Genomic DNA, 20,091 nt, shown 5'->3' on the forward strand with positions numbered 1-20,091 from the left:
GGCTGTGATCCCCGGGGCGGCGGGCATCGGGTGCGTGCGGTGGCTGACTGCGGGCGGGGCGAGCGGAGAGCGAGGGGAGAGGAGAAAAAGGGAACGGGGAGGGAAAGGGAGGAGAGAAGGGAAAGGAGACAAGGGAGAAGGAAAGGGAAAGGAGAAGGGAAAAGAAAGAGGAGCGGGAAAAGAAAGAAAAGGAAAAGTAGAGGAGGAGAAGGAAACGAGGAGAGGGCGACAAGAAAGAGGAATACGGAAAGGAAAAGGAGAGGAAAATGAAAGGGAGATGGAGACAGGAAAGGGGAAGGGAAAGGGGAAAGACAAAAGGCGAGGAAATATTGAAACAAGGGGAAAGGGAACTGGGAAGAGAAAGGGAAAAGGAAAGAAGAAAGGGAAAGGGGAAAGGAAGGGGAAAAGGAAGAAGACAGGGAAAGGAAAGGTGATGAGTGAAGAGGAAAGAGAAAAGGAGAGAAAAGAGAAAGAGGACTGGGAAGAGTTCAGGAGAGGGGAAAGAAAAAAACAGAGGAAAAGGGAAGGGGAAGAGGGAAACGGAAAAGAACAGGACAGGGTAAGGATACAAGAGGGAAAGGGAAAGGAAGGTTTGCCTGTAGCATAACAAATCTGCGCAGCCCAACACCCCGGGTCAACCCCGTTTGCCCTGGCCCAGCCTGGTGCCAGGTGCCCTGGCATCATCTGGGTGCTGGAGGGAGTCAAGCACAAGGTGACCTGGCTGCCAGCACAGGGACACGGTCACACCCCCATGTCCCTGGGCGTGGGCTCCTGAGACGTGCCTGCCCACATCCCCCAAAGCAGCTCGCTTGGACAGAGAGGGGCTGGGGGCCATCCTGCACTGCCTTCTCCCACACCACTTGCTGGGGAGAGCCCACCTCCCTCCCTCTGGGAGGCAATAGGGGTGGGAGGCTGAGCTGGGCACAGCTTGTTTCCCTCTGCTCTGTCCCTGGACCTTGCCAGGGTGGACCAGGCTGATCTGGGGTGCGAGGCTGCCCAGCTTTGTCTCTGGGCTGGCAAGGAGCGGGGCAGGACTAGGGGAGCACAGCAGCTGGGAGTTACCCCTGCCTCTCCTCTCTGCCAGGGGCCCGTGTTGGAAGGAGATCTAAGATGAAGTTATGGGATGTTGTGGCTGTCTGCGTGGTGCTGCTCAACACGGTCTCCACCTCGCCCCTGCCCACCGGTAAGACGCCTCCCAAGGGGCCCCCTTCAGTGGTAGAGGGGCCTGAAGATGATCTCTCCCCCATCAGCCTGCTGCCTCCCTATGCTGTGCACAGTGACTGTAAGAAACATTCCCCTTTGTAGCAACTGCTGTCTGTCTTGCTAAACCCGCTCTCCCCTTTTCCCAGGCATTAGGATGAGGAAAGGACACCCCCCCCCCTTTCTGCCCCCACTTCTCCCCCAGGCAGGGTCACTGGTTCTGGTCTAGCTGCAGCAGCTCCACACCAAGTCATCCTCCAAAGCTTGGGGTTGGCAGTTGTTGCAGCAGCAGTTATCGCCCCCTTCCCCAGCCCTACCTTCCCGGCAGTCGTAAGATCCCTTTGGTTGAAAACCACGGAGAGATGGGAAAGTTAGTTGTGTGGAGAGCAGCCAAGAGGAGCATCAGGTACATATGCCTCGCAGTGCAGGCACTGAAACTCCTTCCCCACTGCTTCAACCTCCTCTCCCCGCTCGGACCTGCCAATGCAATTATTCACTGTCTGTAGTGGGCGCAAGTCCTGATGGAGATTGGGCTCCATGGTGGGAGGCACTGTACACATCCTGGAGTGCTGCTGAGTTTCATTATATCCTCCTTGGATCCTGATCCTGAAATTAGTGTGTCCGCATGGAAATTTACAGAAGAATAGAGGTGGCAGGGTTAGGAGCTTGATGTAGAGCAATCCACATGAACCAGCTCACAGTAAGACAGCTTACAATCCAAATGACAGATAATAATAATGCCTCGCTAATAATAGGTCTCCTGCAATAGCAGATACAGGGTTTTCACAGTGGTATGTGAGTGTTACACTAACCCTGGTGGCTTTTTAAAGTGAGAGTTAATATAACTCAGTAAGAAGTGGCAAAATACTCACCTGAATTGTGAAGACGTTCACTTAGCAAAGGCACAGATTCATCTTGGAGGTTGCTCCCTTTGCCCTTGCTCAGCCCTCTCTGTTTAGCTCATTGCAGGATGCAGACAGTATCCAGTAATTGGGATTCATTTTTATCTCCTTATCTGGAGGCATGTCCTTTCCCTGCGCCTGCTGCAGCTCCAACCACGGGCAGCCCCGCTCTGGTTCCTCGGAGAGCAGCCAGGCTAACGCGACATGGAGGCACCAAGTGAGGAATCGTGTGCCTTGATCCCGCTTTCATCCCCTCCCCAACACCCATCTCCTCTTTTGCACACTCATCTATGTCCTTCCCCATTTAGTCTCTCTCTTTCCTTTTCTTGCTTGTGTTTCCCCCCTGCTGGAATCTTGCCTAGGCTGCCGCCTCCGCGTGTCCCAGCTCAGGCTCCTGCTGCTCACCGACCGGCAGCCCCTGACGTCCTTTCAGCCCCTCCACGCAGGGAGGTTGGCCAAAAGTGCTTCCTCCCAGGACTCCAGCCTGCCAGGGCTTCAGGGCCATCACACACGGTGATCTTCTCCATGGCGAGCTGCGTGGCAGGATAGGTACTGTCCTACAAAAGGCAGTAATCAGCTTTTCAGGTCACTGTGCTGGTCCCCCCGGCACAGGCTTGCTGCAGCACCGATGACAAGAAGACCATTAGGGGCAAAGCGGTGCCAGTCAGTTTGTAGCTCTGGCAGAAGCTGCAGGGTGGCAGAGCACTGATGCTCCATCTTTCCAGGTGGATAGTACTTGTACAATTCCTGCTTTTGTCTTGAAACTTACTTCTGGAAGTATGGTGCCTGGTGAGCTGGTTTCTCCACAGCAGCTTAAGGGAACAGGCAGCAATAGTGGTCTTTTCTGTTCCTAGTGTCCAAAACTTCTCATTTTTGCCTCTTTTTTTTTCTGTGGATTGGGTAAACAAGAAGTAGGAAGAAAGACAATCCGTGTTTTACCTGAGCTATGGTAGTATGAATAGACATTTCTTCCAGAAATGTCTATTTCCAGGGTACGGATGTAGGCTTTGCCAAGCAGAGCTGGGTCGCAGGTTATTGGCCATGATAGTCATTTGAGAAAGGGCTGATAGTTTGGTCTCAATCTCTTAACTCTGCGGGTCACAAATAGAGGGGCCTGGCTGCAAGGGGAAAGTAAGCAGTGCTGTTCTTCACAACAGAAATTGGGGAAAACCCCAAGAGTTCCTGTGGTCTTTGCAAGGCAGCGATTTACGGAGCACCCGTGCCTGAAAGTCAGAAATTCTTCCCTCCACTATGTTGCCAAGTCTGATGAGTCAGGGAGGACCTGCAGCAAGCCAGCTGTAAGAGAGCAGTGAAATATTTTTATTCACTTTTATGCCATTTTTAGTTGATTTAAAAGCATATGGTGTCTGGAGAGCGGTATGCAAACACTGAACCCGCGAGGCTGATCCTGTCCGGGCACATCGCTGCCTTCCCACCACGGCAGCACTTTGTTTGAGTCACCACCATCACTGTCTTTGACATATTCGTTGCTCTCCACTTACCATTTGGTGGCACGCGCCCTTCAACACACAAAGGACGTAGAACGACGTACATAAGAGGAGTGACGTCTGCACCATGTAGACTTCCCTCTCCTCTTTGAGGTTTTTTTACAAGCAGAGGGCAGTGTGCCACGAGCACGCAGGCATGCTTGCAGCTCCCTGCCTTATCTGCTGGTGGACCTGCCGTGTATTAATATCTCTGTGGATGCTGTTGGTCAGCTGCTGCGCCAAGTGCCTTTGCAGGAGGCAGCTCACGAAGTGGTGGGAGCGCCGTCATCGCCCACATGGGCTCATCTGCATAGGGCAGTGTGTGGGCGCTGAGTGGGACCGGATGCTACGTGTGTTCTCAGGGGGGTGCACTGCTCTCCCCCAAAGCGATTCCCCGTGCAGGCTGGGGGGAGTGTGGCAGTTGCGCTCCAAGGTGTGCATTGGTCTCATTCCAGAGAGGTCGGGTCTCCCCCACACCACTTGCAGTAGGGTTGTGAGATCATGTCCTGCGCCTAGGGACAGGTCAAACACCTTGCTGGAGCACAGATCTGCTTTCCCAGCCCCTTGACACCTTTTTGTGCTCTCATTTGATGGGATTGCTTTTCTCTGAAAAGTGCCCTGAGGTCACCTGGTGTTACCCCATCCCTTTCTGATTGGCTCGAAACCTTCCTTCATACCAGCCTACAGGCAAGGTTCTAACCTTCTGGGCTGATCAGGTGTAATGTGCTGACCTTTGCTGTTCAGGGCAGTAATTAGAGATGGAAGAGGGTGTTGGCAATTGCGGTCTTCTGCATTTTTTAGTGGACTGGAAGCTGGAGTGAGAGTTTCCTCCATAAATGCAGTGCATTTGAGATTAATCCAGTGTTTGTAGGTGTTTTGGCATCAGTGTTCATGGGGTAGCTCATTTCACATAAAGAAGAGTCGCTGTAGACTTTGTAAGGTTAGAAAACCCGTTCTTTGTTTCCCACATGCTACAGTCTGCTCGGGGAAGGACACAATTAGCTTAAATAGCAACTGCAAACAGAACAAATATAAACCAAGTTATTATAAACTAAATACTAAGTCAGCAGCTTCAGAGGCATGACAGCGCAGAGGGAGCCAAACACTTGGTTTGACTTATACGCTGTTCCCAGTGAATACATTTTGTAACCGCTTGCCATAATCAACATGTATGTGAGGACTGGAGTATCCTAAGATCCGGGATATGATATATAGTCTCTTGATCAAGTGAGCAGCTTTAGTATGAACTCGTGGTAAGCATGCAGAATTAAATGAAAAATCTCACCAGGGGCTTTTTCCCTCCTAATAGAAGGAAGAGGGTTTTATTTTTTTCCGCATTATAACATCTGAGTTACTTTACAGCCACTGGATGGTCATTTGTTGTTGGAGCTCCTTTGGTATGTTTGTTATGCTATAATGCACCATGGTATGTGTACACTGTACCTCTGTTAAAAATTCTTCATACCCCTGCTAAGGGGTATTTAATGTTGAGCTGCAATGTTATCAACTAAAAGTGTCTAGAATAAAGAGTGGTATTGTAGGGCTCTTTAAGGCTAAAACGGTATTAAATTGTACTTCCAACTGAACGCATTTCCTTCCCTACAATATTTATTAGGCACATTCAGTGTTGCAAACCAGAACTCTCATGTTTCTGTCCAGGGTTTGCTGCTCAACACACCTACAGTGTGGCACACGTGCTTTAGCCTAAGATGCCCAGAAGCTACAGAGGTAACCTGCCCATGTACAGTAAATCCGATGCATCGGAGAGGTATCTCCCACAGCGAGCAGGTGCCACACCGCCTCACTTGATCTGTGTTTCCCAGTACTGCCAGTGCATCCAACCAGTGTCAGACCGAGTGTGCCTGTGTGCCCCTGGGCCAGCACATATATAGTAAAGTTTGTTTGCATGGGCCCACCCAGGTTATCTAGGTGTTTAGAAATGTCAAGCGTTCAAGTTTGGCCATTCATGGGCAAAATTCTAGAAAAAGAAAGAACAGGACACATCTGGTTAAATCCAGATGCATGTGGCTCTAGAAGCTGATTTCTCCCCAGTCTCAGGTATGACTACTGAATATACTCCTTTGAAGGGTATTCTGGGACTTAAGGAGGAAAGGACCAAAATGCAAGAGAATATGGTTTTATTCTCATTTTAAGAGTTATCCTTTGTTTGAAGTTTTATGTCTTTGCTGCTTTTCAATTTAGGGACTTCAAAAATTTCCCAGTGGAAGTGTGGAACCTTTAAGATGTTTTGCAGGTGTGGGTTGCTAGATAACATACCTGAACATGCTTTTGTTTTTCACCTTTCATGGGCCTCTTCAATATATTTTAGAAATCCCCATGTTCAGGGTCTGCATGACAAGCAGCAAAACCCTTGTTGAAAGGCTGAAGAATTCAGCTGTGTAGTGACTATTGATAAATTGACGGGGGAGGCATTATTTGTCCACTAGAAGAGGATCCTCAGATTGACAGGTTGTAATGTCTTTGTAAATTATACTGTTCCAGTTTAGAACTGCATAAAGTAGGTTTAAAATATTTAAGGTTACGGAGACTGAGAGAAGCCACTGGGGTCATCAAATCCCATCCCCCATAACTGCAGAGGATCAGGGATGGACATCTACTGCAAATATCCAGTCTTCATCCCCGCGCACACTATCAAGCAACTGCAACTTAAAACTTGTAGTACATACACCAAAACCCACATAACTATACTTGTTGTGGGTTCTCATACTTCTGAGGTAATAAGCTAATGACAAGTAATAAATGAGGAATACTAAATATTGCAGCATAACCATGTTCAGGATCATCAGACATCTAATTAGGCCACTGCCACATTAGTGCCGGTAGAATGATTGACACTGCACAATTGTCACTTTTGACAAAAGCAGCTGTAGTTTCTGATCAAGTAATATTTGGTAAGGGGAACTGAAGGAAATATTTCAGTGATTCTTGGAAATCCAGTCCTGATTAAAAAGAGAAGAAAGAAAATAGAATCAAAAAGATATATTTGAGACAGGTACGAACAAAGCATTAAGACACAAAATATACATCAGAGTATGTCTGTTTTTAAGATGAGGGGCAGAACATTAATTATGTGAGTCATTTCAAATACCAGCATTCTTTTTAAGGAATAAAGCTACATTGTATGATTTAGCAGATATTTAGGCTGTATGTATTGGTACAGCACTTAAACTGAAACGTGCAGGTACATTTCTTTGAAGTCAATGGGACTTGTACAAGTGCTTTAATGATTATTAAGCAGGAATAGTATTCAAAAGAAGCCAACACTGAAATCAGAATACTTGTTTTCCTGCATTGGGGCCAGGAAGTGTTACAGCAGCATGCCACCGTTTTTAGAGGCAAGTTGGTCGTATCCCCTTTAACTAACTAGCTACGTACAAACATCTGGACTACCTCTGCTCCCATCCCAAGCGTGTCAGATTTCTTCGTCAAAACCAGCTATTACTCAGGAAATTTCTGACAGGGAGGTGCAGCGGCTGGGAAGGAGCTTGCTCTTCTGAGCTCACGCCAGCGCCGTCTGCCAGGCCATGGTCCACACATCCCAGCATGACACCTTCTGCAGAGGAACACGTAGCACCTGCCCTAGAGCCAGGGACCGGTGATTGTAATAGTAACATTTTCTAGACTGCAATATTAAAACTTTTCATGTCTTTCCTCGTGTAAACACGTTGAAATGCAGGTAGTGAAAGGCAACAGTGGAAGAACATGTACTATTTATAGGTCAGATCAAAATCTGATAGCAGCAGAAATTGCCACAGGAGTATCATCGGCTGCGGTTTTGCCCATATGGCTCTGCTTTAGTGCCCCAGAGAGGAGACTGGGATAGCGTCTCTTTCTCCTGCTTTGCTACCTGTGCTTGTTCCTTGGGAACACCCTTAAAACCCAACGGGAGATGCAGTGTGAGAGCAGAGGCAGCCCAGCAACAGCTGCTGTATTTAAAACCGTTCCCATTCACTGAGCTGGCACTGAAATGGGGCTGGGTGACCGACGTGGGGTTTTACTGATGCCATGCGAGCGCTGGGCTGGATCACTCCTGCACCAGGGATACTAAAGAGAATTTCTTTTTACTACCGGCAGTATTTCCTCCATTAAAGTCTCAGTACCATGCCTTTTAGCTGGCTGCATGCATTGTTGCTCATAGAGGTCACAGGTCTGGGGTTCCACTCACACATACTCATCTGAGGCTCTTGCAAGTTTGGGACAGAACCAAATATTAAGCATAAACCCAGGTTTTTCTGGGAAGCTGGATATTTACTCAGCATGGTGTGGATTTGGAGGGGTACAAGGCCTTAAGTGAGGAGACAACAGACAGGTATGTGCCTTGCCCAGCTTTGGCTCCTACTCCATCACTGGCTTCAGGCAGGGCACTGCCACTTTTTTCTTGTTTCCCCTGTGTTACACTCTTTATGCCGTGAGTTCTTCAGATGCAGAGACTGCCTTGTGGGTGCTCGAGTACCCACACAGGCCTGTACAATCAGGCCCTAGTGCGGATGGGCTCCTGGCAGCTGCTGCAGGAGCTGACAAAACCTTCAGAGTGATTGCTGAAAAGCTGTCTGCACCTCGGTGCTTCAGAGCTGGTTTGTCAAAGCTCTGAATCAGAGGCAAGACCATGTCCTCCTGCTGCTCCGTTGCTGCTTGTCTGCCAGATGAGACACTCCTTTGCCCACCCCAGAGGGGCCAGAGGAGGGATCCAGCACCCAATCCCAGCCTGAAGTTGGGCAGGATCTTGTGAACAATTCCACCTGGACTGGATGAAGCACAAAAAACTCTTATGGACAGGTCAGCTCACTTTACTTCACCCCGTTCATCTGACCTGACTGTTTCCCCCCTGCTCTCAGGGAATTCCTCCAGCTGGCAGCAGTTATGGTGGTTCTGTTGTTTCTTCTCTTTCTTCTCCTGGTGGGAACTAGTGTTTCAAACCTGTGAGAAGGTAGGCAAAGGATGCAAGGGGAGGCACTGCCAAGCATGGCAGTGTGAAAATACAAAGTACTCTGCAGATTTGCCATTAAGACCAACATGTGGGAAGCAGCAGGGTTAGCTAGTGAGCTGCAAACACAAAACTTGGCCACTCCATTAGGAGCAAGCACACCAGGCAGGTTAACCCTGTGCCTTTTTTCAGTGCTGCCTTATCGTACCTCACTGGTATGAGTGGCCCCGGAGTCATCCTCCAGGTTACTTGGCACTTTACCTTGATGAGAGAGAAGTGACACCGGTGAGAGGCTCCATTTCTAAGGGCTCTCTGAGTCAGAGAGGAAGACACAGCGTGTCCTGGGAGCTGCTGAGGCAGGGAGTGAGGTAGTGAACCAGAACTGTATTAAACAATTAAAGATGAGCTGACCCTGGTCTGTTGGATGCTCTGTTTCATAATGGACACAACCGACTGGTTTCCATTTCACTCTTAGCCCCATGGATTTTCATGCAAGGCATGAAAGCAAAGTCATGCCTCAGAGGTGATATTTTAGTTGTTTAAATCCTGAAAACCTTTCAGCATAATTATTTTTAACACCTGCCTTAGCTTTGATGCCTGCATTGTAGGCTTTGTTTTTCATGAAAAATACTTATTTTTCAATAAAATAAATGTTTCATCCCTACCACAGTTGATGCTTTTTTACTTTGCAAAGCAGAGTGATCATCACATTAGTAATTTTAACCTCGCTAAGGTTGCACTTCCACAAACATGTTATTCTGAGAGTCTCCTGAAGTACATCTTTGTGGTGTGAGATGGAGGAATTCTGTGTTCGGACAGGGTATGTCCACTGTAATAAGTACCTGAAAACACTACTACAAAGCAAGCTGAATACAAAAATAATTAATGACTAAATGATATACCAGAGTAATCTTCGTAAATGACAAAAAAATGAGGATGATTTGTTGCAGTCAGTGTTAGAGGCACATTAGTTGTCTATTTACCACTAGCAAATGATCTAAGAAGAAATGTCTTTGTGAGTATAACTTTGGAGAAAACTTAAAAAATAACTGGGAAAGAAAGGAAATGAAAATATTTTAGTTATGAAGGGCCCAGATTAAAGTACCGTAACTTTTTGAAAAGGGGCCATTTCATCCTAACACAGATCTAGATCCGAATTTTCTAAATAATGCTTACCAGTATAATGAGCTGGATTAACCCCCTTGACCTTTGAAATTGTACTTTAAACGAGAGTCTGAATGCTGCTGTTTGAACTTCTCTAACTGAAAGACAGCTGTGCTTAAGTGAAATACCGTGGTAATTTTATTAAATGTTTGGCCTGACATTTTGATATAGTAGCTATACACTGCCACAAATGCAGGCATAAAAGCTACAATGTAAAACAAAAATCTGATTTTATCATTTTTAGTATACCTTATGTGACTTCTATTACATCACTTCAAGTCAGGATATGCAAAGTGCCAAATGACGCTGCAGTGATGTGTTTACATTTTCCTGAGATCAGTATGGAAAACTATTTTGTAAAGTACAAACAGTTTCAAATAACATCAAGTTTTATGAGATTTAAAAAAACAAAAAAAGGAAAATGCACTTATATAAATTATTATTTTGCAATTAATAGAATTTAAGCTTTTCTTGTAAACCATAATAGACAGCGTGGTCAGAGGAAACTATAGTTAGCCTTTTAAATTCATAACCAGGCACCAAAATGAGTAACTGGATTTTTTTCTCAAAAGCTGAAGATCCATCTGTTCCCACTGAAATCAATTTGCGGTCAGGTACAAACTGAGGGTTTTCTTGCTCTACCATGCTGGGTTATTGCCACTGCGGGGGAATATTTGGCTTTAAAATAAGTCTGTTGCTAGTGAAATCAAAGGAATAGTTTTACAAAATGTAATTGTGATCACATTTGAACAGAAAGAAATAAATTGTCCATTTTTCCTTAATGGAGACTGCTTTCTTGAGAATGTAATGAGTTTGATTTGGGTATTCATTTAGACCTATTTTTTTATATAAGTGTATCTGAACAGTGTATAATTTATTCTTCTAAAAAGCGCAGGCATTGGATCCCGATCCTGCTGGCACGCAGCGCCTGTAATTAATTGGAACTGCACAGCTGGGCTCGGGGGGATTTGCAGCAGGGAAGATGTCCAGAGGAAAGCACACCTTCCCTGTGTGCCTAAAGCAGAGCTCCGTGGTGGCATTCTATAGAGGCCAGTGAGGACCACCATGGGTGTTTGGTTTTAGGATCCTGCGCCCATACGCGCTGCCAACTCTTGCAGTGCCCAGGGGACAGGGACGGCACCTGGGGACAGGCAGGTCAAAGCTTCAGGTTCCAGAGAGCAGAAGCGAGGCGAGAAATTGCAGTTTGTGTTCAAGATGGACATTCCTACCCAGAGAGGCTGGGTCAAAACTATGATGTGAGTGTGCCCTAAAGGTTCAGAAAGCACACAAACAGCTTGCAAACAGCAAGCGGAAGTTGCAAAATTTTGGGGGGTTTTAATTAGTATTTTAAATTGGTCTCATTTCTTTTTTGTTTGTTTGACATCTGGAGTTCTTGGTATTCACCAAATCTGCCCCCAGCCTGGTCACTCTTCCAAATTCCCATGTGCACCAGTCCTGTGGTGTTTCATTCTTTCCTTGTTTGCTTTTTTATTCATTTTCTGGTCATGTGAGAAACTCCTGGTGGATCAAGAGCCCTGGTTCAGCTGGACATGGGAGACAGAGAAGGTGCCCAGAGGCAGGCTGGCACATGGGCTGCCATCCATACCCCCCATTCTTGATACTCCAGCGCTAGAAAGCAGACTTATGCTCTGGTTCCCACCAGAGGAAAAGGCTCTGCCTGTGCCTGCCTGGGTGGTCCGATCCTTGGCATGGCACTGAAAGAAGGAGCTGCAGGAGAGTGAGATGAGCGGGAGCAGGACACACGTGCTGGCTACAGCTCCCACAGGCACCGCTCCTGGTCCCATGCTTCTGCCAGTGGGGTGCTAGGCAAAGGCGATGCAAAATCACATGTGCGTGCCCATGCGCAGACTGCCTTCAAGGGATTTCCCCAGGGAGTTGGACGGGCAGGAAACAGCTTTCAGAAACGTGCTGTAAAATCCAAATGACACCTCACGACTTTGCGCCAGTCTTGTGTGTGTTCATGGCACCATGGTCTAAGTGGTGGTGGCTCAGCTCATCACACTGCACCAGTGGGGTCTGTGAGCCTTTTTCCCACGCTGTGAACAGGATATACAGAGTGCCTGTGTTCCCTGAGGGAGGATTTTACATTTACAGGACTTAGATTTAAGGTAGATATTAGGAAGAAGTTTTTCACCATGAGGGTGATAAGGCACTGGAACAGGTTACCCAGGGAAGTTGTAAGTGTAAGTGTTCAAGGCCAGGTTGGATGGGGCTTTGAGCAACCTGGTCTAGTGGGAGGTGTCCCTGCCCATGGCAGGGGTGTTGTAACTAGATGATCTTTAAGGTCCCTTCCAACATAAACCATTCTCTGACTCTATTATATGGTTATTTCCCTCAGGAAACACCTCCTTTGAGGTGCATCATGTGTGTGAGCCAACCTTTGGTAGCCTATATTGAGCATATGCTGTTGCGGGCTCTCCCATCCTGTACTGTCCTGTCCCATCCCATCCTGTCCTATGCTAGGGGGCTTTGGATTTTTAAATTCTAGTTCCTACGCACCCTGGAGCCTGAGCTCAGAGACTACTACTCAGAGATCTCTACTGCTTGTATTGCCATAGTATCTAAGCATTTTCTACTGGCACTTTGTACAGCGTGACAGGCATCTGTCATGTGTTTGTTCTCTCAGCTTTTCCACCAGAAGGCAAGTGTTGTCAGTAAACTGGTTTGTTTTGAAAAAATATGTGTATGTATAATTAGATACATTTGTATGTGTGTATATGTAAATGCAACAGACATATAGACACATGCAAACTGTGTATGTTACAGGAAGGGATATTAATATGTGCTTCTCCCAGAGGTGTGAAATCCCAGGGAAAACTGCCTGCTGCACAGTTGGGTCAGCACAGTGCATGCAGTATTAGAGGAACAAAGCTGCGGGGCTGTTGACCTTCGTTCTGAGACTGTAAACCTTTTATAAAGCAGTGTTGGAGACAGAGGGGTGACTAAGTACTCCTCAATCGAGTGGCTTTATTCAGGTTACAAACCAGCACTCGGTGCCAAGGCAGCCCTTATGAGTCTGGTAGTGTTCCCTGGCCACGCAGCTCAGCTCAACACCACCTTCACCCCCAGCAGCACTTACCACAGTGCAGAGACCAAACAAGTGCTCAGCATGTGGTGGCTGTGGAGCAGAGAGGTCTCAGCATCCCTGTAGCATATCTACCAAGTGCCCATCAGGATGGGGTGGTCCTGCTGTCAGTCGTCTCCACCTTCCCTTCTGTCCATTAGCCTTTTATGGTCTTTAGTCCTTGGTCAGTGGTTATTGCTTATTCATGTATGATGTCTGGTGGTAGCTGCCTTAGCACTTACCTCTAGTGGCGTGTTTCAACCCGTCATGCCTGGTGTTAATGCTGGCATTTCCACTTCGTTGCCCAGGGTCCTACTTCAGCATTTTTTTACAGCATTTTGTTGCAGGCTCTCAGGCTTCACACCCATACTTACTGAACAACTGAATACCCCTACTGAGTCATGACTAGCGCCTTGGCATAGGCTGCTAAGTCAACTCTCACTTCACCCCTGGCTGACGAGGTTTCCTTCAAACCCTTGCAAGCTGCTCCTAGTGACTGTCTGGTAGTCACGCTAACGACTACGCTTCCTTAAGCAGCAGAAAATTAGCACCAAGCCACATCCGATCAGTATGAGCCCCATTGCTTGGGTCCATGGTTCAGTGGTTGCTAGCTCCAGCTGCACTTGATGCAATGCTGAGAGCACGGGCCCGCGCTGCCGAGTGTGTGTTGAAACTGGTTTTGTGGGATTGTATAATAATTCAGAGTTGTACCAGCCAGAGGCTGGCTGATTGCAAGGACCAGAGGTGTTTGTCGAACGGTGCTAAATTATAGAAGCAAACTTGGGGTACATTGGCAGTCCAGTTGGAAGCTGCCAAAAAGACCTGATCGTTGCATTGATCATGACTAGTTTGGGGCTTCTCAGGCAGAGAGTGTTGTTGCTTACAGCAGCTTGCAAGGACTCACTGAGCAGCTCAGTAATGCAGGTTCCATTGCGTTAATGTGGTGTACCCACATACCCGCATAACAGCATGTGTGGTTGCAGCTGGGCAGATACTGACCTTGGTCAGTAGGTCCAGCACATTTTCTCGAGGTGGGCTCTGTTTCCACTGTTCCCACTGGTTCCCTAAGATCACCCACTGTCTCCTCCAGTGATGTAATCTCCAAATACTGGGAGTCACTGCAGGAGTCCTCTAAACAGATTTGGATATCTGCTTGGGATATTTTCCCTGGGCTGAAGGGGAAGTCCACCATAGAGACAGAAGGTTTGCGTTCATCATACTCATAGTGCTGGCGTCCTTCCCAGTGAGTCTCCCAAGAGGCCTGATGTTGCAATAGGGGATGAGCTGAGCAGGGATTCCCAGCTCCATTAGACATATTGGCCACACACACCTCATCCCAGGTTACAGCTTGCAGCACTTCTTGCATGGTTTGTGTTAGAGCCACAGTGAGATTAGCAGGATCAGTCGTGCTGCCAATTACCCCATTTTCTGGTTGCAGGAAATCCATGTGTGTAGGTAGGGCTTCTCTAGTTGGATACGCTGTTGGCTTGTTTACTTGATCTACTTTTTGCCCTAGCACTTCCACCTTCTGCAATGTTGACACCCCATGCCTGCATTAGAAGCGTTGTGTAGGGCTTTTCTGTGGTGTGTTTCCTCCACCTTAAGTGTCATAGGCCACTTGCAGTGCAGAACGCTCTCAGCAACATTAGCTCCCTTGGTGCAGTTGGGATAGTGATCATGCATGAACAAGGACAGATGTCAGTGTGGGGTCTGAGCAGGTATACAGTCCACAACATAGGCCTTTCCTCCTCTCTATCTAGTCTCTAGGGCATACTTGGATTGGCTTGGGTGGGACAGTGCTTTAACCCTATAACTATCTGACTAATATTTAACCAAAGTAGACTGCTGCACATAGCAGTGTCGCGGGGGTAGGTGGTATTTTTGCACCTAAATTACAAGCAGTTTAAAAATTATGTACCTAGTTGGGCTGCTATCTCTTCAGGAAATCCACAGTTTCGTTTCTCCCTTCTTAGGTGGGGGACACAGTCCCGTCACTGTACTGGCAGAGTACCAGGCTTGGGATAAGTATGAGGCTGAAGGCTGCAGCCAAGAATCTCCACGTATAGGTTGGGTTTCCCTGTAATAAACTCCTGTCCACTTCCTGATGGTTAACCATTGCATGAATTTCATTAAACCCTAGCGTGCTTCCCTCACAGTTGTATTTCATTCTCCATAGCAAATGTCTCTTTGTGTTATACTGTTGCTACAAGGGTTGGGCCAGGAGTATGTGACAGGGGTGTGGGATGTCAGGGGTAGTCGCAGTAGTATGGAAGGGGTAATTCGAAGGTGAGAGTGGAGAATGGCACAGCTAGAGCCATCTCCTCAGGGCCGCATCCTTCCATTATTGGGTTATAAGCTAAGAAACATGGTTCCTATGCAAGAAGCCTAGAAACCACCCAGTCCCACAGCAACAAGTGCCTCCTGCCAAGCCCCTCTCTACCTGTACCTGTGCCAGGGCCAAGCTGGTACTTCAGCAGTGGGGGCTATGCAGTTCCACTTGGGTCATCTTGCTTGACTGAGTCTAGAAAGGTGTCTGCCCTTTCTTGCTTTTAAGGAATGCAGCCCACCCATTGCCTTGACTTTGCTCAGTAGGGCAGCATTCATATGGTGTAGGCAGATCAACCTGTCCTGCAACAGAGCTGGGTGGTGCATCCGATGGACACATCTATCCAAGCTACCGCCCTCCAGTAGGTGTGGCTCATAGTGGGTATTTTGATACCTGCTACAGAGGTATTGACAGAGGAATGCAAGAAGGGTGCACTTGCCATTGGTCTTATGGGAATATGGATCTTGGTGCAGGGTCCTGCCTTGTTCAGGTCGCGTATAGCTGTATAGATAGCAGACATCCTTCTTCATGTTTTTTGACAGCCACTGGTCTGTGAGATTTTTGCCTTTAGCATGGATATCCCAGTTCCAAACTCCATAGGATCCTGCTTCCCATGTGCCACCTTCATTATATGAAGGTACAAGATTGCCTTCCTTCATTACTTTTTTTACTAGTCTATATTATTTTGCTGGAGCCATCCATGAAAAATTGTATACTTCTGATCCATTGCTGTTTTGTCATGGAGGGGACCCTCTAGGATGTGGCTGCTTCATGGAGGGGGTCCACATTACTCCTTACATGCAGATGCACCGTGTTTCACGAGGTTTTTGCACTGAGTTAAGATCCTACTGCACCAGTCTTGCCGATCTCCTCTGTATTTCGTGCTTCTTTTGAGGATATGAATGTGCACCTTCACTAGGCAATGGGAGGCAGCCTCACGTCTTCCTCTCTCCTGTTAACAGAGTCCATGCCACCATGTGTGGGCAGGGTACATGTGCCGCCTGGTCTCCCATCAGGGCTTCTGTTTGTTACAGTGCTCATTAGGGAAATGTGATGCTGAGCCTTCACCTAGGGAGGTGTTCCTATCTCAACACCTGACCAGGTGAGAACCTTCATGGCTCAATGGAGGTACCAACTCCTGGCAAGGTGCACTGTGTTGGGTATCACCTTCCTCAGCGTTTGCAGTTCCTGGGATATTTGTAGGAGTCTGTCCTGAGTCTGTAGTGTCTGAATTTGTGAAAATATTTACTTTATAGCCATCTATGGTGTGTGGGTTTCGAGGCCTCAGTGTTTTGGAGTTAGCCAGGTTCAGGGATGAGGAGGAGCGAGACCCGGGCACTTGACCCAAGCTGGCCAACAGAATTATTTCATACCATGAATGTCACATTCAATATAAATTAGAAAGTTTGCTGCAAAGTGCTCTCTTTCTTTATGGCTGCAATCCTGAAAACTTCTTGCCCCAGTGCAGGACACCTGAGGCCTTCCTTTCCTCCTGAAGCCATAGTGCTCGCAGTGTCCGACATTTGCTGTCCACTGCTCAGAGTACACAGCTTCTACTGATAGAATTGGCTGAGTATAATTCTTGTGTATTTTATATTGGTATTGGGATCGATATTAGTTCTTTAGTGTTATTAATGTTAATTATCTAGTCTTATTCTATTAAACCTGGTTATATTTCAACCCTTGGTTTTCCTTGTATTTTCCCAATTCCCCTTTGCAGATGGGGAGGGGTCATCGGGTAATAGCATGATTGTCTAAACAACAATAAATTGTTGTGGGTTTCTCAAACCATAACAGGGTCCCTCTGCAGATGGAGCTCCTGTACATACAGGGCCAGGTGCATGATATCCTCCTGTTACGTGGGTGGACACTTAGGAGTTGAGTAGAAAAAGAAGCATCCTCTTAGGTCTTACTGCAAAGGAAGCAAGTCCTCAAGTCTTGATTTTTGGCGCAATGAATGAGAAAAAAAATCTCAACACTGCAATGTAGTTTATGTGTTTAAGAGGCAATCATTAGTAATACCACATAAGGGCACCTACACACGGGCTTCTGACAGCCTTACCCTCCATTAAATCACTGTATTCACTAAAGCAGATCACATTGAGGGATTTAGTCCATGGGAAGTTTAAAGATTTCAAAATGTTGTTGAAATCAGAACAAGCATGTGCAATTTCACCCTCCTTGAAGAGGTTCATTCTGCTGGTGTCAAAACATTTTGTTGACTTCAACATTCAGTTTACTTTAATAATTTATCACTGGTAGAGTATATATATCAAGTGAAAAAATGAAATCGGTATTTTAACTTCATAAAAAGAAAAAGCATTAATAACATTCCCTTGAAAATTAACCTAATACTTCTCTTCTAACCTCTTTCTACTCAGTCTAATCAGCATCTTGTGATACAAAAGACTTCCATGAGAAATTTTTCAAAAGCTCTGATAATGATTATCCCCTTAGAAGCAGTAAAAAAGCAGGCATTCAGCCAGGAATAATAGCTCAGCCTGGTACCCCAGGAAATTCCTCTTTCTGTCCTGCCCAAAAAACCTTATCGATAGGTGGCTTTGGCAATGCTAACCACTGCTCGTGTGAAAAGACAACAATTAACAATTATAATCACAAAGCTGCTTTAAAGAAATCTTGTCCTTTTGCTGCTTTGCTGGGAAGACCCTGTAGAACCTTTCTATAGTAGCTTCATCCACCCAATAACTAATATTCCTATCATGACATGCTTTTCCCTCCCTCAATTTTGACAGATGTGCTGGAGTGCTACCAAGCATCAGCAGATACCTACAGAGATGCATACATATCTCATTTATTTTTCTCCAAATGAGTTTCCATGGTGATCTAAACCATCCCAAATTCTCCCTAATTTCTAAGAGTCCTGGGGGTGCACTGGGAAGTGATGGGCAGAACAGCTTGCATGTGTCTAACATTTTTGAGCCACGAATGGACAAACTTAATGACAGTTGATGTGTGACAAAGCCTTTTCTCTCTTTCCCAAACAGCTAATATGCCAGAGGATTATCCAGATCAGTTTGATGAGGTAGTGGACTTTATTCAAGCCACCATTAAAAGACTGAGGAGGTCGCCAGATAAACAGACTCCGATTTTTTCTAGGCGGGAGAGAAACAGGCAAAACGCAGCCATGAACATAGAGAATTCCAGCAAAAAGGGAAGAAGGAATCAAAAAGGCAAAAATCGGGGATGTGTCTTAACAGAAATACATTTAAACGTGACTGACTTGGATTTGGGATACGAAACCAAAGAAGAGCTAATTTTCCGGTATTGCAGTGGATCTTGTGACGCAGCCGAGACCACCTATGACAAAATTTTAAAAAACTTAACCAGAAAGAAAAAACTAGTCACTGACAAAGTGAGGCAAGCTTGTTGCAGACCCACAGCCTTTGATGATGACCTGTCCTTTTTGGACGATAACCTGGTTTACCACATACTGAAAAAACATTCCGCAAAAAGGTGTGGGTGCGTCTAATAACTGCTACAATGCAAGGAGAGGGACCAAGGTTCCTGGGGATGTGTCTGCTCAGCACAGAGAAAAGAGGACCAAGAACGCAGAAGAAGAGGTCGTGAGAGCCCGGGGTGGTGGGCACGAGGCAGCATAGGAGGATGGAGACTGTTGACATTCTACAGGAAAGTAAATAAAAGCACACTTGGGGATGCTGACAATTGATGGTGTGCGCACTCCCTTTCCTGTTTGACACAGCCCACCTTCAGCAAGCCTCGGAGCCCCAAGGAGTGTGCTTAAAAACACAACTCTGCCATATCACACTTTGTTGTAGTTACACCATGCATGCCAGGAGGCTTAGCTGAGAAGTAGCTTGGGAGCACCTTACTCATCCCCTGTGCCCTCAGCTTTACTGAAAGGCACATTTTGCTACTGTTCTTTGAGGGATGGTTCCTAAGCACTTAGGACAACTTCTAAGCTATAATAAGATTAACCTTGTAAGTAAGATGATATTGGGCAAATATCAAAATTCCCAGGCTCAAGTTCTGTAGGGCCAATATCGATACGAAGAAAAACAGTTCCACTTACTGGTTAAATTTGGTTATTTCCATCTCATGTTTCTTCAAAATGAGTGTAGGATTTCATTCTTCTGCTACCTATGAAAACAAGTTGAGTTTTTAAGCACTTCTTCCTAGTATAGTAAGAGAAGTAACAAGCCCGGCCTACATGACGTGTTTCTTTCGGTTTACAAAGGACTAACATCACTTGCGTAACTACATTTCTATTTGGTCATTGTGAGTGAGCAGAGACTACTTGATGCAATGCATCCATTCAGAGGCATAAATATACGGAAGATATTTATTGAGATTAAGTTATTGTTATTTATTACAATTCAATAATGAGTCTCCTTTCCTTATTTATTGAAGTTTCTTTTCAAAGGTGCCAAAGTAGAAGGTGCTTGGAAGATAGAGAGAGACAATGAAGTTGGGAACAACGGTCCATGCTTTTGATTGAAAGTGTTAACATGAATGCAAAAAATCACTTACTTTACCTTTTTTTCTTTTAAACAAAATCCTGATTATGTTCACAAAGTGTAGTGCCGAAGCCTGCAGCCCTTCCTCCTGTTCACTAATCCTTTTGAAAATTACTGCAGTCATACATGCGCAGGAGCAGCAATGGCTCTGGATGAGTGAGGGTCGCAGGACTTGGCTCAACTTGAGCAATTTGTTAGAAAAACTAATTCTAGTCATATTTAAAATGTAGCCATATTTTTTTCTCACACTTTTTGCCAACTGACCTCATATAACTATTGACAAGTGGAAAATAATCACATTTAGCCTTGTAATTTCTTGCTATATTTATTTAAGCTTTTCCTTCCATATTTCCGTATAGAAGAGGTTAAGTCCCTCTTACTAGTTAGCCCTGGATTTAATATAGCCTGCAGGTAAACAATTGTGTTAAATAACCAAAGTGTTTTGTATAATTTGCTGAAATGTTACAGGATTGTACCCACACAGCA

General features: G+C 46.1%; 1 protein-coding gene across 2 annotated transcripts; it reads left to right on the forward strand.

The window, feature by feature from the left end:
* Nucleotides 1-1,110: 1,110 nt before the first annotated feature.
* Nucleotides 1,111-18,599, forward strand: GDNF (glial cell derived neurotrophic factor). Of its 2 annotated transcripts, none has more exons than XM_009894674.1 (2): nucleotides 1,111-1,282; nucleotides 18,115-18,599. In XM_009894674.1, the coding sequence occupies exons 1-2, from the start codon at nucleotides 1,111-1,113 to the stop codon at nucleotides 18,597-18,599; spliced, it is 657 nt and encodes a 218-aa protein (XP_009892976.1). The 2 variants fall into 2 exon arrangements, with proteins under 2 accessions (XP_009892976.1, XP_009892977.1); XM_009894675.1 differs by having other exon boundaries at nucleotides 1,111-1,183.
* The last annotated feature ends 1,492 nt before the right edge of the window (nucleotides 18,600-20,091 follow it).

The sequence above is a fragment of the Charadrius vociferus genome, unplaced genomic scaffold (assembly GCF_000708025.1).
Source record: "Charadrius vociferus isolate BGI_N301 unplaced genomic scaffold, ASM70802v2 scaffold450, whole genome shotgun sequence".
Classification (NCBI taxonomy): Eukaryota; Metazoa; Chordata; class Aves; order Charadriiformes; family Charadriidae; genus Charadrius; species Charadrius vociferus.

Bases quoted from the DNA above. Each gene is read 5' to 3' on its own strand.
- GDNF (XM_009894674.1), top strand. From the start codon at position 1,111: ATGAAGTTATGGGATGTTGTGGCTGTCTGCGTGGTGCTGCTCAACACG. The intron at 1,283-18,114 runs GTAAGAAACATT...TTTCCCAAACAG, and splicing joins CTATGCTGTGCACAGTGACT to CTAATATGCCAGAGGATTAT.